At 40.0% G+C, this 26730-nt stretch overlaps 1 protein-coding gene across 5 annotated transcripts in view; it reads left to right on the forward strand.

The window, feature by feature from the left end:
* Window positions 1-26730, forward strand: part of CACNA2D1 (calcium voltage-gated channel auxiliary subunit alpha2delta 1) — a 676857-nt gene that overhangs the window by 458998 nt on the left and 191129 nt on the right. For 4 of the 5 annotated variants that reach the window (XM_034765601.1, XM_034765592.1, XM_034765610.1 and 1 more), the window contains exon 1: window positions 21282-21294. Coding sequence is in view for 1 of the 5 variants with exons in the window: in XM_034765627.1 (XP_034621518.1) it covers window positions 21163-21294 (132 nt within the window). In the remaining 4 variants the exon portion in view is untranslated. Of the gene's footprint in view, window positions 1-21162; window positions 21295-26730 lie in introns of those variants that run through there. The other variant, XM_034765627.1, reaches the window with a different exon arrangement.

Raw genomic sequence — 26730 nt, forward strand, 5'->3', positions numbered from 1 at the left:
TAATAAAAGATATTGCCTCCCCCACCTTGTCTCTAGTATTCTGGGACCAACACAGCTACAATAACATTATATGTCTATATTGACTTATAAGCTAGTTGACAAGTCCCTTTACATTCTGACATGGCCAAGAAGCATTAACTGCCAATCCAACTGAGACATTATTTTGACAGTAAGCTGCAAGTTTGAATAGAAGTCTCTTAATGGACAACTGCTGAGGTGTTTTTTGTTTTTTTTTTTCTTTCCCCCTAAGCAGTGTATCTACACAGGGTCCTGTGAGATTTAAATGTTTTAATGTGTTTTTGCTTTAACATACTGTTGCTTCTTTTTGACCCAGAAAAAGCCAAAGATCAGTAACATATCTGTTAACAAACCACACGTGAAGGATTTTTTTGCTTTTTGTATTTTCCATAAAATACTTAATTACAAAATACTTAATACGGTAATTAAATTACACAAAAGACACACTTTGTCAACAATCTTTCATTGTGCTGTTTTGCAGGTTGTGCTTTGGTTGGGTAGGTAGGGTTACATTTTACTTTTACTTTTTTTCCCCGTGAGTAATTAGTTTTCCTGGTTGAGCTGTTGTCACTCGCGTTGTCTCCATACATCTCACAAGAATTAATCCTGACTTACTTTTCTTCATAGAGGGTTGTCAGCATTCTCCCCTTTATTGAACGTAATTGCCTCTTCCATCTTATTCTATCTGGCCTGTTCCTACTTTTCTGCTACTGCATTTTATTGCATTCTGGTACCTCTGTCTCTTTCCCTCTGCTCTGCCAACAATGTGAGCCTTGAATGTCCTCTTCCCCCATAAGCATGTCATTGTGCCGCTTTGCATAGAACGTCCTTTAATCTCATGTGCATAGCCACTTCCCTGTCCACCTTCAAATCATTTCTCACTTCTACCAAAATGCCTATAGCAAGTATGTCTATAAATAATGGTGAGATAGATGGCTGGTAGGGATTTTTGGGATGGAGAATTGCTGGTATTCATTTAAAGCAAAGGGAGGGAGGCTTTTAAATGGGTCACTCGTGCCCATACCTACTATATGAAACTACTTGTTCTTATCATGGTAATGATTATGGTTCCTCCCCCAATTCCCTGCTATTATTTATTTCACTCACTTGTTTTTAAGATCTTGATTTAAGATCTTCAGGCCATGGAAAGTACTTTCTTATGTGTTTGTGTAGCACTTAGCAAAATGGGGCCTTGTTACAAAGAATACTTAATAATAAGTGATGGAGTAATAATGACAAATGATTTATAACATCACTTCCTCTTTTCATCCCCTGCCTCAATAGTCAGTGGCTTCTGAATACAGACATTCCCCAGTTACGTAAACCCGATGTACGCAAATCCCAGTTTACGGAAAAAGTTCCATAAACTAGAAATGAGAAATTTTTTTTCTTTTCTTTTCTTTTTTTGCATAATGGTCAGAGATATGTTTCTGACTTAAGCAAAATTCAAGTTATGCAAGGCGTTCCGGAACGGAACGCTTGCACAAGTTCGGGAGCATCTGTATACCATTGTTCATCTGCTTCCTCGTTTTATCATAAGCTGTTGCACAGTGTGGACTGGATGCATTCTCTTTCTTTTCTTTTCAATATTATGTTGCTATAAGAATATTGATTATTTTCCTGTGCTCAAAATATCTAGGCTTGTACTTTGCTGCGGCACAAGGTCAGGGCCGGCTCTGGCTTTTTTGCTGCCCCAGGCAAAAAGCCTCCTGCCGCCCCCGCCCCCCACAGCGGGGAGCGCAGTATGGGAGGGCACTGAGCCTGGCCGCGGCTCCGCTGTCCCCAACTGGCCAGAGGTCTGGGAAGAGGCCGGAGAGCCCAGCCGGGGCCCCGCTCTCCCCAGCTGGCCGGAGCGCTGGGGGAGGGCGGCCCCGCTCTCCCCAGTCGGCTGGAGCGCCGGGGGAGGGCGGCTAGCCCGGCCGTGGCCCTGCTCTCCCCAGCCAGCCGGAGCGCCGGGGGGAGGGTGGCGAGCCTGGCCCCGCTCTCCCCGGCCAGCCGGAGCGCCGGGGGAGGGCGGCGAGCCCGGCCGCGGCCCCGCTCTCCTCGGGTGAGCGCCGCCCCTCTCCAGGTGCCGCCCCAAGCATATGCTGGGAGGGCTGGTGCCTGGAGCCGGCCCTGCATAAGGTGCCTTGAAGGAAAAGCAAAATCAGTTTCCCTCTATTTATTAATCTACTAGTATATACAGGGTACCTGTGGATTACTGACCAGCATTTTTGACTGCTAGCATCTGAAATCCAATTTTGTGAAAACCAGGTTGTAGCCCTGGCTGGGGCTCTAATGCCTCCTTAAATGATGTCCTTGCTTTTTTTACCTCAGGCACCTTTATGGGTCCCAGAGAGGAGCCTGTCCTCAGTAATAAAACATAACAATAATAAAAAAGACGTGAAGAACAGCTCTGTGTAGCTTGAAAGCTTGTCTCTTTCACCAACAGAGGTTGGTCCAATAGAAGATATTAACTCACCCATCTTGTCTCTCTAATATCCTTGGACCAACATGGCTTCAGCAACATTGTAAACCAAAAATAATGTTTGTAAGTTTGACTTTTTGGTTACATACTGCTGATAGAGAAAAGAATAAGATAGACTTTTCTGTATCAGTATCTGCCAAAACATAATAGATTGACAAAATTTTAAAAAAATGATATTTTTAAACTTGTTTTAATGCCATAACCGTGAACAATGGAATATATTCAAAATATTGTCAGAGATCAGTTACCTGCAGCTAAAATGAGAGATTTGGTTTATTTTGTTGAATGCTCTGTAAACCACATCTCTTAAGTGGCACAAAAAGAAAATGATCTTTGATCAATAAGCCCTGAAAATATAGGGAGGCTTCATGGGTATATTTTGTACTCTGAGGAAAAAAACTCAACAGGTGATTTTTTTTTTTTTTCATACATGAGACTTTCCGTACTGTTAGATGTTGTTAATTGAAGTACCAGGAGCAAAGCATTCAGCAGATTTTGGATCCTGGAGCTGAACAACAATAAGAATACAAATAGCAATTTTATAGTATAATATATTAGTTATTTGTATTCTTAATGTTCAGCTCAACAGGATACAATATCTGCTGAATGCTTTGCTCCTTCTCCTTCAGTTAACAACATCTAGCCATGTGGAGAAGTCTCATGTTTTAAAAAAAGTCCACAAGGGATTTTGTTTTTTACTCAGAGCACCAGAAGGACATTACATTATAACTAATATATAAAATTTCTCCTTCTCCAAGGTGCTTGAGTCACTGTGCAACATCAAGCAACAATTTAAAGTGTCTTTAAAAACATTAAAATGGATGATCATCCTCTTAGAATTCAATATGTAGTTAGACCTGACAACAGCACTGAGAAGCAGGTAAGTACAATTGTCCCCATTCTGCAGATGGGGAATGTGAGGCTTAGTATAATTGTGATGTGCCAAAAGTTGCTCAGGAAGTCTGTGTTAAATCCAAACTTTCAAACCACATGGGTCGGCTCCTCAGCTGGTGTAAATCAGCATAGCTTCATGGACATTAATGGATAGGGCCCTACCAAATTCATGGCCGTGAAAAACCATGAAATAAACCCATCCCTGTGAAATCTGATCTCCCCGAAATCAGCCAGGCTGGGGAGGGACAGGATTTGTCCTTCCCTTGCATGGCTGTTATGGGGGAGATCAGACCCACCCCCACAATATACCCTCACTTCTGTACTGCAGCAGGCCCAGAGCTCCAGCCGAGGCTTGGGGCAGCCACTCCTCGCGGCTCCAGTGAGGACTCGGGGTTTCCGTTTCCCCCTCCCCGGGCTCAGGGTGCCAGCGCTCAGGGCTGCTGCCCCCCATGGCTCCTACCTGGGCTCTGATCTGCCCAGGCTCAGGGCTTCAGCCCCCATAGCTCTTGCTGATTCTCGGGGTTTCCACTCCATGGCTTCTGCCAGGGCTGGGGCACCCATTTTTCAAATTGGCTGGGGGCTCTGGGCACAGGCCCCATGGGCCCATGTGTTAATCCACCACCAGCTCTGACTAGCAGCTAGGAGCCCCTGGCTGGGGTGTTCCCAGTGGGGACGCTCCCAGCAGCACTGAGGAGATCGGACCTGTCTCCTCCAGCTGCAGGAAACTCCTCAGCTGCTGCCTTCAGAGCTGGGCTCTGAAGGCAACACAGAAGTGAGGGTGGCAATACTGCAGTCTCCCTACAACAGCTTTGGGACCCTCCCCACCACTATCCTCTTTTGGATAGGGACCCCTGGGGCTACAACACTGTGAAATTTCAGATGTAAACGTCTGAAATTGACCAATTTCAAGATCTGGTGGCCATGAAATTGACCAACATGAACCCTGAGTTTGGTAGGGCCCTATTAATGGAGATCTGATGCTGGTTTCCCTACTGGACTAGTGTCGTGTGTATAGGACGTACAGGGGAATATGCTGGTTTAGAGTGTTGTCATGTCCTTTAAGTGGCTTAAGTGGCTCAGCTTTGCTTAGTGGGTCTTCCATTTTAATGGAAAAGGACAGATGTTCTTGATAAGCGCATCGATTCTAGGGCAGATCCTCACTAGGTGCAAGTTGTCACATCTCTGCTGGCTTAGCTTCTATTGAACCAATGGAACTATAACAATTTGCACCAAGAATGTGCCTCTCATTGTACAGTGAATAGGTAGTGATTGGTTTCTAGACAGGAGACGGAGTACCAGACAAGAAACCAAAGGCAAATAGTATTTCTTATACTACATATCAACAATCTGTTTTGAACAACTTGATATGATATCTCTTGTCATGCCCTGTACTTTTATCTTTGTATGGCTCTGTTCCGCTAGCTGAAACTGTGTGGCATCTGCTGTCAATTATAACAGATTAATATGGCCATAGCTGGAGCATTTCAAATCTGCTCCTGAAAATCACTGAGCAACACTTTATTCCAGATAGACTGACACATTTATTTAAGTACAGACCAGTGTATTGCTTGTTGAAAGCATATCTTCTATCACTGGCAAGCCCAGTTATTCCTCCTCTCAGCTATGTTTTATTAATCTGCTTTAATTTATTTGACCCTTCACTCTTAGTTCACCAGACCAGAATTATATCTGAGCTGTCTAATCGCTGTATGCGGTGAATGACATCACAAATGGAGGCAGTGGTATCTCACTATGATGAGCCCAGTGTTGCTTAGTTATAAACTCATTTTTAATTGATTTAAAAAACAATGGTTCTTTATTTTTCCTTTTTAAACCAGTCCTGCAAGGAAGGCCTTGTATGTTTGGACCACAATGCCCTGTGGAAGTAAGATCATATTCTCAGCTGAAGTCAAAGCTATGAACAGTATGCACCAGCTGAGGATCTGATCCCCAGTCTTACAGGTCCTCATATGTTTCATGTATCGTGAAAAATTTAATGTGCATAAATATTTGCAGGAGTGGGGTCTAAGTTTGTTTATACTTGACTATGAAGCATGGCCCCAAGTTAAATGTCTTACATTAAACCCAGATTCCCATTTTAATATAGTCTTTATCTTATCAATTTGCAATACTTTAAGTCCTTGATTCCAGGCATGTGTTGGAAAAGCTAGTTCAATTATTCTCAGTTATTTGACAGGTGTTAGGGGAAAAAAATAGTCCTGACTATTTTGGTTCCAGATGCTTTTCTTTACTGTTCAGCAATTGCTACATATGTTTTTATTTTCTTAAAGACAATTAATCACGGGCCCCTTCCTGTTTTATGGAATGAATTACATCTAAGCTTTAAAAGAATCAATTCTCAGCAGTCTCTAGGATTCCAAAGTTCTCTTTATATAATTGTTACTAATTAGGGGTGGGGTGATGGCTTTTAAGATTAAAATACCTGAAGCTTTTGCAACTACATTTTTGTAACATTTAAGACAAATATATATTGCTTTGTTTTAAAAATGATTTGGTCTCTTCCTTACTAATGTTGCAGTTGCTTAAAGCTTTTCCTGCCGCTGTATCTCCTATGCTGGGATTCTATACGATCTCACATGCTAAATGGGGTCAGTGTAAGTCAGTACATGGATAGGAGACCTCCAACAAAGACTTAACGACTACCACTTCCTATAATACCTGAGCAGTATGGTCCAGTGGTTAAGGCAGTAGCCTAGAGTTTGGGATAACTTTAAGTCCCTGCTCCGCTACTGACTTCCTGGATTACCTTGGTGAAATCACTTAGACACTCTGTGCCTCAGTTCTCCATCTGTAAAATAGGGATAATAGCACTTCCCTATCTTGCAGATGTATTGTGAGGATAAAGCCATTAAAAAATTGTGTGGCTCTCAGGCACTATGATGATGGGGTTCAGGTAAGATGGTTGGCTGGGATAGTTGTTTATAGAACACCCAAAGAATAGGTGACATACAGATGATAAATCTGAAATGTGGGTGCTGGGGGTGTATTGTGTGGCGGGGCTTAGTTGTTGGAAGAAGGGTAACCCCCATTTTATGGGACTGAAAAAAAATTCTGCACTTGTATTATCTAAGTTCTTTGCATCTTTGATGTCAAAGACATCATGAACTTTTGGAAACATGCTTTCTGAAGTTTTGTTTGGTTTTAGATCTAAAGAAATGATAAGACTTGGGATTTCCTGACTCCCAGTCCTGTGCTCAGTTCTCTAGACCTTGCTACCAATCTGTTGACTATAAACACAACAGATGAAAGATGCAGGAAAAGCTCTTTGATGAAACCATAGGGGAAGGGGGAGTAAAATCCTGGCCCTATGGAAGCCAGTGCGTATTTTGCCATTCACTTCAATCATGCCAGGATTTCACCCTGAGAGCGGAATGTAATTCGGTATCATGGAGAACAAGGCATAGGAGCGTGTCTGCCTCCTATTCCATTTGGAATAGTATTGTAGACTACATAAAACACAAGCTGTTCCTTTTGTATAAATGCAGGAAGAGTATTTATAGCAAAAAAATCTTGGCTGAGGTCCTTGGGGAAATAAGCAGCATCACTGTCTGCACAGGCTGCTAGCTTCATCTCTAACTCCAAAATCCCATAGCCCTCTGAAGAGGGAACAGCTTTATTAATTCTTCAAATAAACATCCAGGACACAAACATGTTTTGGATAGAGGATTTCCTGCCTCCTTTGTATTATTTGACTGTTTGGCTTTCTAGAAGGCATACGCAGTTGCATGGTGGGTTGTTGTTGTTTCTGTATCCCTCCAACTGATTTCCTTTGAGGGAGGAGATCTCAGCCACACTCCAATCCTTTCTTTTATCAGCAGATTTCTCCAGAGAGAACCCAGGTGCAATCTTTTGGCCAAGCAAAAATTACAGAGGTTAGGAAAACTCTACTATTATTTAGGCTGGAAAATTCATCCATGAGAATATTAGCGTATCAACAAAGACCAAGAGTCTTTCATATCTGTACTACATAAACTGAAGGAACAGGCTTTATCTTGTCATCAGTTTTCTCACGTATGTTTGTTCATAGTATTCCTGTGATACTCAATATGTATGTCTTGGATTTCTATAGCCTTAGATACAATTAGATAGAATAAACCAGTATCCCCATCTCCCCATTGCTCATTAATCTTCTATTTACATGGGGTTTAAATTAGATTCCATTAGCCAAATCCACTGAAATGGTCTGTGCCTTTTTAATATTTATGAAAATGTTGCATCCCTTAAAGTAGATTTCCATATATTTAATTGGATGAATAAGTGTATTAGTGACTGCTTTACCTCTCTGTTGATTAGAGCCACTGTAAAAAATCAGCAATGTTTGTGGTTATTAAACTTGGCCTGTTAAAGTTGCCTTTCATTTATTTGTAACAAACATCAAACATATGTCTGGCGTTACTGCCACTGGTATAAGAATAAGAGGAATGAAGGCTGTTATACAGTATACTTGTCATAAGGAAAGTCTTGACAATTTGGTACTCTGTGAATGGTATGAAATTAATTTGTAATAACATCTCTGTTTTCAAAGAATTCTCTGACTACAAATAATATAAATTTTAGTAGAAGTGAGCATAACAGTTTACAGCAAACTGCAAAGGGAAAGAAAGCTTTTGCTGTTTTGGCTCCCTTATGCTATATAAAGGCAGATGAAAATACTTTTTTTTTTTCTTCTTAAAGAATTTTCTCTCTTGTAATTCCCCTTTTTCCCCCACCTCCACCCCTGCACTAGAAGTTTAGGTCTCATCTAGCCTCGATGACTTTGAGGTCCAAAGAACAACCCAGGTTTGAAATAAATTGGCGTATTAGTTTTGAAGTTGTGTTTTAAATCTTTGTGCATACGCAGCCGGGTTTTCTGTTCATTTTATTTTGCTCATTCAAAGGCCTGAATTTTCCTCCAATTTCAGCCATCATTGGCCAGCCAGTAGTGTAACTGCACCAGCGCAAACCCCTAGATCAAACAGAATGAGCCATTATAATCTTATACCATTGGCTTGTACTAGTGCATCTTACCTTAATTTTTTTGTAGAGTAACCTGCAATGATACCAATAGTGAAGTTGTCTACGCTAGAGGTACGTGCTGATGTAGCTACATAGTGGCTAAGTGTAATCAGGGCAGATTTCCTATCTGGACAAAGCCAAAAGCAGATTTTAAGCGTGCTAGTTTTTAAAAGAGCTTTTGAAGTCTAAATTACTATAATGGTGGAGAAGATCCTAAATAAGTGATAACAGGTTTAGGACCCCTGCCTCCTGAATTCTGTTTCAGCCTTTGCCAGACAGTCCCCTTAATAATACATTTGCAAAATGTTCTATAAATTATATAGCTGGACACTACGATAGCTCGGTGAGGTCGATAGCTGGTTCATGTTAGTTCACTGGTGCTTATACGCCAGTAGGCGGTACTTACAGTTTATATAATCACCACCTATTGGCAAATGGGGAAAAAAAAACTTGATAAAATCAGACTTCAGAATGAATGCAATACTGAGGGGTGGGGAAAGAAGGTTAAAAAGGCAATAATTCTCAATGCTATTTTAATGAAATGTATCCCTTTCTTTGTTCTGTGTAGAGCCACTGGTCCCCTTTCAGTGGTCAAACAAAGCAGTTGTGTTTGTATTTAGTTATGATTTCGGTTGGCCAAACTCCATTAGCATAATTTTGAGCATTGTTCTGACATTTGGGGGATCACCCAGACCAGTAAGGGAATCTATCACCACTGTCTTATAATTTTGGGTGCCTGGGTGCTGTGCTGTTATGACTCAGAGCTCTGACACCAGTAGCCAGCCTATAAGTCTCTAAGGTTCACTCTGGCTTCCACCAGCCTAGTTACTCCTTGCAGGATGACCTCAACAGCCTCTTCCTGTCCTCAGTTCCCCAAATCCCTTAGTTCTTACCTGCTAGAAACTTGGACTTTTCCCCCTCTAGTTTGTCACCAACAAAGGAATGAAACCTGCCCCCAGTTCTCAGTTCACCTGCTTGGGGTAAAAATAAACCAAAAGTTTAGTTAATAGAAAAATTGTAGATTCAGAGATGAAATAGTGCGGAAAAGTCAACACATGCAAGTTACACAGAAAATAAACATAAAGGCACAATCTCAGGCTTTATGCTTCTGTATTAGCTAAATTTCCTTTTCTAACACAAGTTACCTGTTGTCTTGGAACAGTTTTCCAGTGTGCCCTCTGTCCTAGAGGGGATCCAATATTTCACAGACAGCATTCCACTTAGCCAGAAATTTATGGACAGCATCTGAAACCCTTCAAAATCAAGCCTGTTTTTAAAAGGTTTTGTTTTTTTTCTTCTTTTTCCCCCCCTCTTTCTCCTGGCATGATGACTCATGGTTATTCAGAGTGGGGGAAACTCTCTTATATCTCAGGGTATGTCTACACTTAAAACACTGCAGCGGCTCAGCTGTGCCACTGTAGTGCTTTGTCGTAGACGCTACCTATGGCCATGGGAAGGGTTCTCCCATCGATGTCAGTATTCCACCTGCCCAAGAGGCAATAGTTAGGTCGATGGAAGAATTCTTCCATCAACCTAGCACAATCTACACTGGTGGTTAGGTCGGAATAGCTATCTCTGTCAGGGGGTTGGATTTTTCACACCCCTGAGAGATGTTGCTATGCTGAAGAAAATTGCTAGTGTAGACCAAGCCTCAGTTCTCCAAGCCTGGGGTTTTCTTTTTGATTTCAGTGTCTTTCCATTAACTTCAGTGGTCCACTATTAACTTCAGTGGTCCACCTGGCTGGACAGTGGATGGTATTTGAAGTTGGTTTTGTGTAAACAACTTGCCTCCCCCTGCCTGATTACTTCATCCCCTGTTGTGAGATGGTGGTGTAGTTGCACCACAGTTACAATTACAATTTTCTACGTATATACACATGTATACATTCATAACTATACCTGTATACATCTCTCCTAATGACCATCAAGTTCAAAGTATTATAAGCTTTCATAAAAAACATACTTGCCATATATTTATATATAACAACATTGTGTACAATCAGTTGATTGAGTTGCTCATTCTTTGGGATTCCGACCCCCTGTTATTTCCTTGGGGTGTCTGAACCCTAATTGTTATAATTGTAAAACTGAAAGTTCAGAACCATTGGCTATTATTGCATTTGTGTTTCATGTGAAAGAGACCGGAGCAGCAGCGGGAAAGGGGTGCAAATTGGAATGAGTGGGCAGACTAAAAAGATTGCAAAAAAATAAATAGCAAAAATAGTGTCAAATCCCTCCAAAAATAGGGATATCACTTGTGCCATCCTAGCTTTTAATGTTTTTTATCCTTAATAGATGGTATATGCATTAAATTACAAAAGATTCTTTTATTTTCAAGCTGAAGCCATTTTTCGAAAATAAATGTGTTTAAATTACAAAGGAAAAAGTTTTGCAAACTGACTTAGTTATGAGACCACTGTGAATTAAAAAAAGAATTCACAAGGTGCTAAAACCTCTACAATCATAAGATTCATCCATCCCTAGTTTGGAGAGAAATCTACACTGCAACAAGGGTGACCAGATAGAAAGTGTGAAAAATCGGGACAGGGAGTGGCAAGTAATAGGCACCTACATAAGAAAAAGCCCCAAATATCGGGATTGTCCCTATAAAATCGGGACATCTGGTCACCCTAACTACAACTGACAGTAGGCTAGCAGGGGCGGCTCTATGTCTTTTGCCGCCCCAAGCACGGCAGTCAGGTGGCTTTCGGCAGCGCGGTCCGCTGGTAACACGGATTCAGCGGCATGTCTGCGGGAGGTCTGCCGGTGCCGCGCCTTCGGCATCCCCTCTGCCGAATTGCCGCTGAAACCGCAGCACCGGTGGACCTCCCACAGGCATGCCGCCGAGGGCAGTCTGACTGCCGCCCTCACAGCGACCGGCACGCCGCCCCCTGCGGCTTGCCGCCCCAGGCACGCACTTGCTGCGCTGGTGCCTGGAGCCGCCCCTGTAGGCCAGGGTACATTTTTAAAATGTTTCTTCTTTGTTTTATATAGAGTGGTGAATAACTCATTTAAACACTGTGAGTTCGTACTGGTGAAGCTTTTGATGCCTACTTTACATTTTATTAATTGCTCTTGTTGAGATGTAACAGAAGCCTAATTCCATCCTCTGTTCTTGACATTTTTATTCTCATTTCCTTCTCCTGGGCATTTCTCTTTTTTATGAGCTTTTAGTGTGCCATTCTTGCTATCAGCATGTGGCAGCTAAACCTGTCAGCTTACATCATATGGCATTGCCAATTAATTTTCTTGATTTGACATAAGAAACAACTGAATGCTAGATTTCAGTGTCTTCTCTGGTGACTCATTAATAGAAGTATCTAATCCATAATGTCAGCTATGTAATGGGGAATAGAGAACTCATACATTTAAAAAAAAAAAAAAAAGTACAGGGTGTTTTACCATTTGGACTTCTAATTAAGAGTGTTACATGTATATCATAAAATTATGCTTCAGCAATTTCTGATGTTGAAATTATTCAGTTTGAACTACTGATTAAGGATCATTCCAAACCAAGGTTTTGCACTTGATTTGTAGTTAAAAGACCAAACAGTTACATGCATTAAAAAATCCCATTGAACATTTCTTCCCTGCTTACTGAACTATTTTTGAAACGATTAGAGAGAACAATTTTAGAACCATATTTTTTTTAGTTCCTTCTGTCCTTTAAATGCCATATTGGTACTTGGACAAAATGATAAAGAAGATAGTGTTACTTTGTGTTTCTTCAGAGATGCCTGTTTAGTTTTTGTTAAAGCAGACAAACAAAATGTATATAACTTGAATATAGCGTGCTGATGATGATAATTTCTGTTACAAATGTTTATATTTCTTTGCATTCACCAATTTAAAAAATAAGAGTATGAATTAAGTACATTTGAATCATAGAAGACTAGGGTTGGAAGAGACCTCAGGAGATCATGTAATCCAACCCCCTGCTCAAAGCAGGACCAACCCCAACTAAATCATCACAGCCAGGGCTTTGTCAAGCCAGGCCTAAAAACCTCTAAGGATGGAGATTCCACCACCTCCCTAGGTAACCCATTCCAGTGCTTCACCACCCAACTGGTGAAATTGTTTTTCCTAATATCCAACAAAGACCTCCCCCACTGCAACTTGAGACAATTGCTCCTTGTTCTGTCATCTGCCACCACTGAGAACAGCCTAACTCCATCCTCTTTGAACCCCCCTTCAGGTAGTTGAAGGCTGCTATCAAATCCTTCCTCACTCTTCTCTTCTGCAGACTAAATAAGCCCAGTTCCCTCAGCCTCTCCTCATAAGTCATGTGCCCCAGCCTCCTAATAATTTTCGATGCCCTCCACTGGACTCTCTCCAGTTTGTCCACATTACAGCTATATGTTTTTATTTTAAATATATATTCAGCGAGATAGCTGCTCTAGAGAATATTTTAGTGATTTAGGATTAAATCAATAGGATCATGATTTGAATCTAAATAACTGAAAAAGCAGGTAATTACTAATGTGTGCAGTAATATTGAAAAAATTAGCATATTGTAGTTCGACTGCGCAGTTCTTTTTCTTATCTCTTTGTGTATGTATAAATAATCTTCCCATTTGCTATAAATATGTTTTGGCTCAACAGAATATCAAAATTAAGTATGAAAGAATCTTGCAATATCTTAGAATTTATTTACCTACACAATGCAAAGGAGTGAAGAGTAAATATTTACTATTTTTAGAATTATGCAGTGTGGCATTAATAATCATTGCTTATCTGCCTTTTATTTTAACTGAATTCTAGGGTTAATTTCTGGGTTCCAGTATCTGTGTAGGTACCTGTTTGACCCCAACACCCTAATATTGTAGTTCTTTCTATATAATTAAAAAAGAAATCGCAATAGTGCTTGTTCTCATTCTCTCTCTCTCTCTCTCTCTCTCTCTCTCTGTCTCTCACTTCTCGACATGTAGAAGAATATCTTAATTATTTTATAAATATTTGTGTTTGTTTTTCTTTGTCAGTATGTGAGAGAGAACACATTAGTGGGGGAGAAGCCATGTCTAAGAAACTAATTCTATATTAATTCTGAAAATGGTTAGTTTCATGAAAACCCTAATTTTCTATAATTTCTTTCTCTTGCACCCATGAGCTTTCCCTTTTGATTGACAGCATCACTGTTCTGGTGGAACTCAGCTGTTGTGTGAGGTCATGTTTGCAGAGGGAGAGGAGATCTCTTAGGTAGCTAGGGCCATTCCCATAGAACACTTTGAATAACAGGATGCAGACCTTGAACTTGTATTGTGTAATGAGCAAGCACAGAGAGTGTTGCACTTTGGTGAGGTGTTTACTGTGTAGTTAAACTGAAAGGTTGCTTTTTTTGCTCAGATGGAGCTTTTTTCAGGGTTTCTAGTTTCACTTTTGACATAAGTTGTATCAGTTATCTGGAGGTCATCACTATGGCCAGGTCTGTGACCAATACAGCAGAGTTCATTCTTCTGGCTAGTCACAGATGGAAGTTGTGGGGTTTTGTTTTGTTTTGTTTTGCCAGCATGGCTATTTGTGCATCTAAAAGCAAGGGGACCCTACAGCTGCAGACTGACTTACTGATATGAGGACAGATGATCTCCAAGCAGTGGAAAAAGTTTCTGTAGAGGCCATGGGTTCTTCAGAGAACTTCCTACCTACATAACCACAGCCTTAACAGAAAGAGCTCACATATAGAAAGACTTACTTAAATGTATGGTAGAATTTTTACTTCTGATGAGCTGTATATCATGGGAGAAATTGTAGGTCACCAGGTCATACCTTGTGAGGTGAATTACCCCAGTATCTTCATTTGAAGCTCTGAAAATCACTGAGTTGTATTTTTTTTTAAATGGCCTCTTCAGAACTTTAGTATTTGTGGATGCATCCACAGATTTATATGTATGAGCCACCTAAGCACTTAATAAAAATTCTCTCAGTACCTAGGTTTGTTTAGAAACTTACAGGAAATTACACTTTCTTTCTCAGCCCCACGTAAATGAGATAGCAGTAAAAACTTTCTGTGATTGGTGAGTATATTTAGCACTATTTCCTTTAACATGCACCAGAAAGTGTCTAAGCTCTGAAAAATGTAGGTAAAGTGTACTGGTTTTGTAATAAAACATATGAGGCAGAAAAATAGAATACATTTTCAGTGGAATTTCTGTAATGTGTGGATGTTATTGACTGGGGTTGGGGAGCGGGGGGTTGAGCACAAGTGTGAACACGTGAATAAATACACACCTGTAAATATATCCTCACTCCAATAGCCCAGTATTTGACTGGAATAATATATAACATTCACCACAATAATTCTGCCTAAGTTGTGTGTGCTTTTTTAAATCAATGATTGAACTTCATTAAAATAGGAGATGGAAACCCAGCCCCCCACCATCACACTAAAAGACAATCACTTTTATGTTATAAATGCATTGCTGAGGAGGTGCTTTCTGTTCCCTCCAGTGTATGCATAGCAGCATCATTAGGGAACAGTAGCTGACATCTTTTTGGAGATAGTAAATAGCTCCCAGGCTTTTCAAATAAAGTCATACATTGCCTTCTACTCAGGCCAGGGCCTATACATTAAATAAATCATCAAAACTACGTTCTTCCAGCTCTGCTTAACAGAGAGCAAATAATAGTGTAGTGTTTTATTGATTGCATTTGCAGAGGCAGATTGAATCCAGGGCTTGTCAAGGCTCCTGAATCCCATGTCATAAACAAACAAACAAAAAAAAGGTGGGGGGGGAGAAAAGATAAATGTATTTCAATGGAATTAGCAGGAAAGAATGATGTTGCCTATTGTATGATGATGAATTTAGTTTTCCTTTCCTGCCCATGTCAAGTGGGAGGTAGCAATAGAAGTACATTGAGAGTCAATCTCCAAAGATCAAGGCCTGTTTTTTAAGAGGATTTAGGAGTAAGCCAGTTATCTAAATCTTGATGTTCTGCCATTATCATCAAAAGCTCCATCCTCTTACAATGGTGTGCTTCAAAAGATAAGGTAAGTGATTCGAGAAAATGTCATTTCTCAATTGACCTGGCCACTACAACTCATCAAAAGTCCATTTTAGGAAGGTCCAGTTTTTCAAAACAACAAAAATAAATGAAAATATACTATAGCTACTATAAGAAACACTTACATTTGGGAAGCCAATAGAAATCCAAATCTTAAAGTTTAGATCATGGTCAGCTGAATTCAATATCTCTGAAATGATTTAGTTATGTGCAAAATGAGTTGATATTTTATGGGGGGGAGTGGTTTGAGGAATAGCTGTTTTTTGTTGGTTGGTTGGTTGGTTTGTTTAAGATGGCTTTTCTTAAGCTGGAAAGCTTCAGAGGCATTGCTATTAGAAGTTTAACCAGAATCAACTATTCATCAGAGGTGCCAGTTTGAAATTGCCTATTAGCAGCCAGAGAAGTGGTAGATCTCATTGTCAGCAAATTTTGGCATTCCTGCCTATTTAAAGTGAGAGTACATCCATCAACAACTGCAAAGCAGTATTAAGCTTCTTGAATAAATACAAATTTTGAAAGTGATGGTGAAAGCTATAATTCCTTACAATTATTTCTTCACTCCCTGTCCCTTTGGATGGATATTCTGTTTGTGATAGAAGCTTGTTGTTTTATAGTACACACACAAATACCAAACCTCCTCCTGGAATGGTTGTTTTAATGACCTTATGTTGTGGTATCTGAATAACAGCCTTCCCCCATTGCACTATACATATTTGCTTCCAAGTACATGACACGTTGCTTCGGTCACAGTGAGAGAGTGAATTAAAAGGAAGTTGATGCAAATTGAACCATACAATTGTGTGAGGAGCTTCTGCAATTTAAAACTGGAGCATTCACTATATTAATTTCTGGAGTGCTGGAAGGTTTGCTTTTGAAAATGTGACAGTAGAAATGCTATTCATATCATTAGCAGCTTTCTCCCAGCTTTTTTTAACTACTATAACTGGTGTTGGTGTGAGCTGCTTTTGCTGGTCCAGTTAAACTCCACTCGTAAACTCCTGTTTTCAGGCATTCAGACTTGGCAGGAAACAGTTTTTTTCCTGGACTTTTTTTTTTTTCTCATTTTTAACAAATCATTCTTAAAATGCATAAATAAGGAAAAAGTCTCTTTCACATGTGCAAAAATAGTACTTTAAGGCAAAATACAGTATATATTCTAAAATCCTGGGGGTAGGATGTGGAGTGGTGAGGAATCAACCTATAAATAAAGAAGATGCTTAAAGTTAACTGTCTAGCACCTTTTTTCCACAAATATCAGAAGTAGGGAAGGGGTTTTGCCATATAAAACCATGGAGAAAAATCAGAGGAATTATTAATAGGTGAATTACTCTATTATATCTGTAAGGTCCTTGTCACTGTAGTATCTAGCTGTTTCAATAATATGTGTGATTACTCTTTTTTTCCCCTTGTTAACCATTATTATTATTATTATTATTATTATTTATGCATAGGCTTTTCTGGGATACTCATCATTGTAGTATTTGAGCACCTCACATACTTCAATAGATTTATAGGGGCGTATCGTTATCCCCATTTTAAGCATGGGAAACTGAATCATGGAGAAATAAGTCCTTCCTAATTGAGCAAGGCACTTAAGCACATGTCTAGCTTTACACTTGTGCTCAAGTTCATCCATATTTAGCAAAGCACTAAGCCCTGGTCTACACTATGGTGTTAGGGCGAATTTAGCTGCGTTAGGTCGATTCAAAAATGACTGCATCCACACAACCAACCCCGTTCTGTCGACCGAAAGGGCTCTTAAAATTGACTTCTGTACTCCTCCCAGACGAGGGGAGTAGCGCTAAAATCAACCTTGCTGGGTCAAATTTGGGATAGTGCAGATGCAAATCGATGGTATTGGCCTCCGGGAGCTATCCCAGAGTGCTCCAATGTGACCACTCTGGACAGCACTTTGAACTTCGATGCACTAGCCAGGTACACAGGAAAACCCTGGGAACTTTTGAATTTCATTTCCTGTTTGGTTAGCATGGTGAACTCAGCAGCACTCAGCAGCACAGGTGACCATGCAGTCCCCCCAGAATCTTACAGCGTAGAATGTTTCTACGCTCCCCCTATCATCTCCCTCCCTGAATGTTATCACATTAGAAGGGAAAAAAACTGCACTCGCGATGACATGTTTTCCAAGCTCATGCAGTCCTCCCGCACTGATAGGGCACAGCATAATGCATGGAGACATTCAGTGGCAGAGGCCAGGAAAGGAGTGGGGGGATAGCTCAGTGGTTTGAGCATTGGCCTGCTAAACCCAGGGTTGTGAGTTCAATCCTTGAGGGGGCCACTTAGGGATCTGGGGCAAAATCGGTACTTGGTCCTGCTAGTGAAGGCACGGAGCTGGACTTGCTGACCTTTCAGGGTCCCTTCCAGTTCTAGGAGATGGGATATCTCCATTTATTTAAAAAAAAAAAAATTAACTGAGCGCGAAGAGCGGAGGCAGGATGTGATGCTGAGGCTAGTCGGGAAGAAAACAGACATGATGAAGCGTCTGTTGGAAGTGCAGGAAAGCCAACAAGAACACAGACCCCCCGCTGCATCCACTGTATAACTCCTCTCCTCCTCCCCATGTTCCATAGCCTCCTCACCCAAACGCCCAAGAACGCTCCGGGCACCCAACCACTCCACTCCAGAGGATGGCCCAAGCAACAGAAGGCTGTCATTCAAACAGTTTGATTTTTAGTGTGGCTACAATAAGCAATGTGGCCTTGACTTTCCCTCCTGCCCCACCCCACCCAGGCTACCTTGTCCATTATCTCTTTTTTTTTTTAATTAATAAAGAAAGAATGCATGGTTTCAAAACAATAGTTACTTTATTTTGAAGGGGGAGGGTGGTTGGCTTACAGGGAATTAAAATCAACAAAGGGGGCGGGTTTGCATCAAGGAGAAACGCACAAAACTGTCACACCGAAGCCTGACCAGTCATGAAACTGGTTTTCAAAACCTCTCTGTTGCACAGCACGCCTTGCTGTGCTCTTCTAATCGCCCTGGTATCTGGCTGCTCAAAATCGGGTGCCAGGCGATTTGCCTCAACCTCTCATCCCGCCATAAATGTCTCCCCCTTACTCTCACAGATATTATGGAGCACACAGCAAGCAGTAAGAACAATGGGAATGTTGGTTGCACTGAGGTTTGACCTAGTCAGCAGACAGTGCCAGCGAGCTTTTAAACGTCCAAAGGCACATTCTACCACCTTTCTGCACTTGCTCAACCTATAGTTGAACTGCTTCTTACTACTGTCCAGGCTTCATGAGCCATGGGAGCAAGGGGTAGGCTGGGGTAGGTGCAACCGTGCGGTGCTGCCGGCTTGGAGAGCAGCCTGAGGCAGAAGCCTCCAGATCGCATGATATTCTAGGAAAAAATATGTGAAACAATTGTCTGCCGTTGCTTTCACGGAGGGAGGGGCAACTGATGACATGTACCCAAAACCACACGCGTCAATGTTTTTGCCCCATCAGGCATTGGGCGCTTAACCCAGAATTCCAATGGGCAGCGGAGACTGCGGGAACTGTTGGATAGCTACCCACAGTGCACTGCTCCGTAAGTCAATGCTAGCCACGATAGTAAGGATACTATACTCCGCTGACTTAATGTGCTTAGTGAGGACATACGCAATCGACTGTATAAAATCGATGTTTAAAAATCGACTTCTATAAAATTGACCTAATTTCGTAGTGTAGACATACTCTTAAGCATATGCTAAATCCCATTGACTTCAGTGGTCTAAGTGACTTGCCCAAAGTTATAACGGAAGTTTGTGCAGAGGTGAGGATAGCACCTCTATCTCCTGAGTCTCTGTCCAGTGTCTTAATGCAAAAACCCTCCTTTCATCTTCCCCATGTTCTTAATTTAGAGGCACTCCATGCCAAAACTTGCATTCACTTCACTGGGGCCAGGATTCCACTTTAGGTATTTAGTAATGTAAGTAAGGTCCAGGAGAGAATCACTGCACAAATTAAAAAGAGTGTTACAAGGACTGTACAAAGATTGCAGTGCTTCATTACATAATTATACAATAGAGCAAACTTGCTCTAAAGAACATCATTGTACAATAAACATTTTAAAAATGATAGGTAAGTACTTACTTTACCTGAGGGAATTGCTCCTCTTAAGTAAATATATATTTAATTAGATATTTGACAAAGAGACTGGGTATATAGTAAAGATTTATTGGTTAGAAGGGATCTGGAGAATAGGAGGTTTAATTTTATATTTCTCCAAAAGTCTGCATCTCAGGAGAACAGAAAGCACTTTTGAAACTTCTCTGAAAAAATAATTCTTTCACAGAACAATGTGTACCAAATGTCCCGTTAGCCTTAAAAAAACAAACCTATGAAATTTAATGTTAGCAATTTATTACTCTTAAGTACAAAACCTCAGTTTAGATGCCGATATTAACTTCAATATTGTACCAAGTTTTTATTCTTGGTCCTCCGTCCACCTCACCTATAAAGCTTTGCAGAACGATCCATTTTTTTGTCTGAAAGATGGACTCACTTTATTTAGTCCAGCTTGAATTTCCTATAGACAATTCTGATGAAAAGCAATATTGTACATACATTTTGTCACTTCAGATATATTTCTCCCCCTCCCCCACCCCTTTTGAGTTCACTGTTGGTAATGAGTGTGTCACTATCATCTTTATAACCTATGTATTTCTGTCTTGAAGCATCAGACAAGACAAAGGAAAGCATTAGTGACCCAACCACCAACTAAAACCTTGCTCTCTTCTAAAAATCTTAATGCCAAGCTGGTGCCTACTGTGATTGAAATATCTTTGGAAATTAGTTGGATTTACAACTGATTAAAGCATGGTACCATAATTCAACTTCATTATTTGTTCAGTTGATTAGTACTGTAGCGGAGCATTGTTCATAAAGCCCCTACAATCTTTTTTCCACTTTTAAAACTAAGGCATAGAACATGCTAATATAAATATTTGCAAAAATAACACAAGCATCAGTACAGGGCAGCTTTGTGAATATGAATTTCCATGTCACTGGCCACTTAGTGTTTAGTGCTGATCATGCTTAAGCATATGAATTTCCTTGTATCTCAAGTTCACTGTGGAACTGACCCTGCTCATGAATATTAATGTCCACAGAATTGATCTTTCTGCAAGTGTTCACATCCATAAACATGAAGTCCTGTTAACTTGCAATAATGAGCATGGTTTTGGTTGCTAGTCCCAGCTCAGTTTTACAATTCTAATGTTGTTTAATTCATTGTTTTCTCTTTTCCATGGAATTCATCTTAAATAATAGCATTTAGCTTGAAAGAGAGACCTTTGTTACATTTTCCAATGACTTATACATCTTTTGTTGGTATCACCTTGCTTTGTCACATGGCTGTGTCCTGTGATCAAATAGGTTATGTGGTTACATCCTCTAATTTACTTGTTCGTAGCCTGGAATCAAGAATAGAATGACCCATCAGAAACAACATATTCCACAGAAGAAATTAAGTATCCAAAAAAAAAATAAGAATGATCTTTGCATACAGATGAATCACTGGGAAAAAAGCAGTACAAGAAAATTAAAGAATATTAATACTTTCAAGGAGCATTTCCTCAAACTTACTCTGTTGTTTACTTAAATTACATACTCTCTGGAATAGTTGTTAGAATAGTTTACTCAGCCCCTGCACCATATTTGTCATGTTAAATCTTTCACAATTTTTAAAATTCCTTTAAGGAATATTAGCTGCTAATTATGTAAATACTTTGCTTTGTAATACCAAATATGTATCCTCTTTTACAGCTACAATAGTGTTAAATGAACTCAACTGGACTGGAGCATTGGATGAGGTATTCAAAAAGAACAGAGAAGAAGACCCAACTTTGTTATGGCAGGTTTTTGGCAGTGCGACTGGCCTCGCCCGGTATTATCCAGGTAATTGCAAGCTTATAACCAAATAACGTGTCTCTCAGAAATACCAGTAAGGAATTCCCCTTTATTTATTCAAGCAATCCTGTGACAATTGAAGGTACCTTAATTTTCTCAGAACAAAATTTATAGCTGGACTGGTTCTCTTCTTAGTTACCCCACTGCAAATTAGAAGCAACTCTATTAACTCAGTGAAACTGTCTTGGTGTAAAACTGGTGTGAGAGGGGAAATTGGGTTCAGAATATTCCATCAGCTGTAACTCAGCACTTAGGAATGGATTTCAGGAGTAGAATGTTGCTTGGAATATTGTGCAGCTGCATTGTTTCTGTATGTAGCTCTCTAAAAGTATGTTTGCACTTCAAGCTGGCAGTGATTTCCAGCTCTAGGAGACATACTCCTGCTAGCTTTCATCCAGCTAGAGGACTAAAAATAGAGTGTAGGGGTGGCAGAGTGAGTGGTGGGACAGGCTTGCTATAAATCATATCCATCTGAGACCATAAGCAAGTACTCGGGGCAGGTAGCCCCGGCTCCCTTTGCTCGTACCACCATGGCTACACTCTAGTTTTAGCATGTTCAGAACTTGCTCAGGTCTGTGTCTTGAGCTGAGAATCACCCCCCCAGCTCAGAATGTAAATAAGCCCTATATGACAGCAGAGGAAACTACAAAATAGTGCTGGAACACTTGCTGGTGAGGTTTGCACCTTACATGCTCCACAAATGCTTGACTCAGTAGGTTGGCAGATAACCTTGTAGATTAAGCATAATTGTATGATGATGTGTTTATTCTCCAGATTCAGGACCTCTAACACTTATGGCCATGCCACTAAAGCTAAAACTAATGAATACAACTGGCATTCTTTTAACCTGCATATATTCCACCTGTCAAATAGTCAGCTTATTGCATCACAGTAATTAATATAAGAAGATGTATATTTTAATGGTTTTTAGCTATCAATACACTCCATTGAGTGAATATATTCCATAAGGATAATTTATTACAAAGATTTGTTTTATATTAGGCATGTTCTCTACACTGGTGCTTTTACTGTTGAAGTTCTCCATTCTTTTTTAAATTACGCTATAACCAGCAATAGCATAAAGTTTAAGTACGTTGTCTTGTATCTCCTTCACCTGGAACTGGTTAAGAAAAAATTTTAGGGTGTTTCTTCTGTTCAGGGTGGATTGCTGGCATTTCTGAGGGTTCAGAGGTTTACTTTAATACTGTAGTTGTATGATTAGCACAAGTGATGGAATTGGCTGTTATGCTCCTTTGGGTTAGCTGTGGAAAAAGATATTATATAGTACCTCAGTCCAGTGGATGTCACCATGCTGTTTGTTGATGAAATAACTACAGAGGTAATGAGTAAATAATAATGAAAAGGCTACTTTCTTATTTCCCTTGTTACAAGGTTCTCTGTCACTATACTTATGTGGTACATTAGTGCTGTGCATTGGGGTCACCATTAAAACGTCATAATAAATCAATAGTTACTATGCAGTGGTTTATTCCAAGTACAGGGAAATTGTATCTGTGATGTCTCACATTCCACTGTTGCATAACTGTCGGTAACAGCTGGCACTCTTAAATGGCAAACATATTTGTAAAATATCCTTAAATGTGTATTGAAAATACATTTCGTCCAATTAAATCTAGTTTAGCTATCTATTTTAGGTGCTTACATCCATAACATTTGAGTGGCAGATGTAACATCTTTAATAAGGTATTTATCCTCCCAATACCCCTTTGTTGTAGGGAAGTGCTGTTAATTCCGTTGTACAGGTGGGAACTGAGACACAGCGAGAATAAGTGAGTTGGCCAAGGTCACAGAGGGAGTCTGTCAACAGAGCAAGGAATTGACCCTGGGTCTCCCCAGTCTAAAGTTTGCAATCGCACCATTAAACCATCCTTACAGTTTAACTGGTATAAAAAATACTGTCCTTTGAATATTCATAGGAATAATATATTGGAGATTCTGAATTTATGTGTTTTGTAGATGCATAGCCATATATAGATATGGTAAAATATAGCAATAATCTTTTATATCTATGTAAAGCAGATGCAATCAAGATATAATTTGTATATTAATGTATTTTCGGTGGGCTTGAGCTTGCTTCCACTAAATAATGATAAATCATCCATTGACTGCAATGGAAGCAGGACTAGGGCCATGAAGAGCTATAATAGGATATGCATTTAGTAAAATCAAGTCAATTCAAAATGTCTTACTTATTGCTTTCATCAGGTGTATATAAGGACAATATGTCATCAGTATAACTGACAAAACATGTGACTATATGGATGTTAGTCATGCACTTTCATTAAAACCTCTATATTGTAGTTTTACATAGTACAAAAGCGCCAATATTATACTATTCAGAACCCCATATCATGTTGAAAAAAATAATGTTTATGGGTGAAATCCTGGTCCCATTGAAGTCAACTGGAGTTTTGCCATTGACTTCAGTGCAGCCAGGATTTCACCCCATATGTTTCCAAAAATTGTTTATTGCCTTAGACTGAAAAGGGATATCACAAGATACACAGGGCGATTTGGAAATGAGAGTACAATACCCTCAACCAAAGAGAAAAGTGCTCAGTCTTTTAATATAGAGGAAAATGAAAGCGAGGGAAGATACACAAGAGTTCCAAGTACACAAAGCATAAAGTTTATAGGCAACACATCAGCTTCCTGGAGCTGACAGAGAAGCAAATGTTCCAGAAATGTTTGACAACAAAAATACATCATTTCTGTGAGGTGCTGAAATAGGACCTGCATAGTCAGATGCATCCAAATCACACAATAGTTGTAGTGATCACTATGGAAACATAGTAGTATTAGACAGTCAGCATCCTCCCAGCTGTTACATCTAGCTATTGTACTCTAATGAACCATAGGTAAGTGTTCTTGTGCTTAGCCCTGTGCATGTAAGTTGCAAATATGACTGATAGGTATTTCTGTAACTGGACAATTCCCTGACTCTGTGTCCTGCACATAGCACTAGTAGACTGTCACTGGCGTAAACATTGTGTGTGCATTCTTTACCCTACACTCTACAGTTTAAGTTGATGAGCACTTCGGGATTTGGAAATTTGAGCCAAGAAGTTTTTGTGTATTTTCTCACCATTTTATGTGTGTGCCCTAAATTCTGTGCCTCAGTTTATCAGTCTGTAAAATGGGCATAAAAAGATCTGTCTGCCTTCTATGGATGTTATGAAGCTTAATTTACGTAAAGCACTTTAAGGTCTTCAGGTAAAATGAACTGCTGCAGTGGTGCTCATGCTTTGGGTGTTCAGCCTTTCCAAAACTGCTACAGGCAGTACTTATGTGAAGGGGTGAATTTATTCCATAATTAATATCTTTGAGACGATACCAAGTTAATTGTAATTGTAAAAAGAGAAAAATGTGAAACTTGTCAAACAAATTATTAGCTGCAAATTGTCTACCCAACCCTAGCTGTAAATACACCTCTACTCCGATATAACGCTGTCCTCAGGAGCCAAAAAATCTTACCGCATTATAGGTGAAACCACGTTATATCAAACTTGCTTTGATCCAACGGAGTGCGCAGCTGCCCCCCCCACCCCCCCAGAGCGCTGCTTTACCACGTTATATCCGAATTTGCGTTATATTGGGTCGCGTTATATCGGGGTAGAGGTGTACCATACTGCTCATTTAGTATTACTCATTGCATTCACTGATACTCAGTACTACTTTAAAGGTGAAATTGTAAAAGGAAGATCTGCCTATTTCAGCTATTTATTTTTTATCACAACTGCATCTAAAATGATAGTACCATAGAATAACAACTGTATTTTTTGAAGCTCTTTGAACTGGAGAGAATGGAATGAAGGGCATGACCTCAAAAGATCTGGCTAGTAGGCAATATCTTGAATCACAGGACATGATGGGGTATTCAGTTGCTGCTTTCAGATGATGATGTCCTTGTTCTGAGAGTGATGAGATGGCAATTCTATTCTATTCTAGGTTACTGGCCTAGTGGATAGGAAAGAAGTAATAGATGCAATGTATCTTGATTTTAGTAAGGGTTTTGGCACAGTCCCACGTGACATTGATATAAGCAAACCAGGAAAAAGGTGGTCTAGATGAAATTACTAGACAGTGGTTGCACAAGTGGTTGAAAGACCATACTCAAAGAATAGTTATCAACAGTTTGCAGTCAAATAACTAACAAGATCTCACGGGGTGAGTTCTAAGTCCGATACTATTGAATATTTTCATGAATGATTTGAATAATAGAGTGGAGAGTATGCTTGTAAAATTTGCAGATGACACCAAGCTGGAAGGAGTTGCAAACACTTTGGAGGACAGGATTAATATTCAAAACAGTCTTGACAAATTGGAGAATTGGTCTGAATTCAATGAGATGAAATTCAATAAAAACAAGTGCAAAGTACTACAGTCACAGGAAAAATCAAACGCACAACTACAAAGTGGTGGAATAACTGTCTAGGTGGTAATATTGCTGAGAACGATCTGGGGCTTATAGTGGACCACAAATTGAATATGAGTTAATAATGTGATGCAGCTGTGAAAAAGGCTAATATCATTCTAGGGTATATTAGCAAGACTATTGTACGTAAAAGGGAGGTAATTGTCCCTGCATTGTTGAGGCCCCAGCTGGAGTACTGTGTCCAATTCTGGGTGCCTCACTTAAGAAAATATGTGGATAAACTGGAGAGAGTACAGAGGAGAGCAAAGAAAAGATGAAAGGTTTTGAAAACCTGACCTATGATTTAAGGTTAAAAAACTGGGCAAATCTAGTCTTGAGAAAAGAAGATTGAGGAGGGATCTGATAGCCTCCAAATATGTTAAGAGATCTGCTATAAAGAGGAGGGTGATCAGTTGTTCTCCACTGTTCTCACTGATGGTTGGACAAGAAGTAATGGGCTTAATCTGCAGCCAGGTAGATTCAGGTTAGAAATTAGGAAAACCTTTCTAACTATAAGGATAGTGAAGTTCTGGAATAGGTTCCAAGGGAGCTTGTGGAATTGCCGTCACTGGAGGTTTTTCAGAACAGGTTGAACAAACAGCCATCAGGCATGGTCTAGGTTTACTTGGTCCTTTCTCATCATAGGGAGCTGAACTTGATGGCCTCTCGAGGTCCCTTCCAGCCATAATATTCTATTCTATTAAAATACATTCTTATGCTACCCTCATCACTACAGTATCTGAAGTTATGTAGGGATAATTCTTTCTCTCATCTTCTGTTTGGGGGGGGAGGGGGGAAGAGTATAAGGTTTTTTGTTTGGTATGGATGGGTTGGGTTGGGTTTTTAAATCTGTACATGCTGCTGGGTTTATATTATAAAAGGCAAGGTTGAAGAAGTTGGAGTTTCCTCAGAGCTGATAGCTTTAAGCCCAGATACATTCAGTAGTTCATATTTAAGGGCTAGATTGTGATTCTACTTTCTCCACTAAC

Source organism: Trachemys scripta, chromosome 1, assembly GCF_013100865.1.
Source record: "Trachemys scripta elegans isolate TJP31775 chromosome 1, CAS_Tse_1.0, whole genome shotgun sequence".
NCBI lineage: Eukaryota > Metazoa > Chordata > Testudines > Emydidae > Trachemys > Trachemys scripta.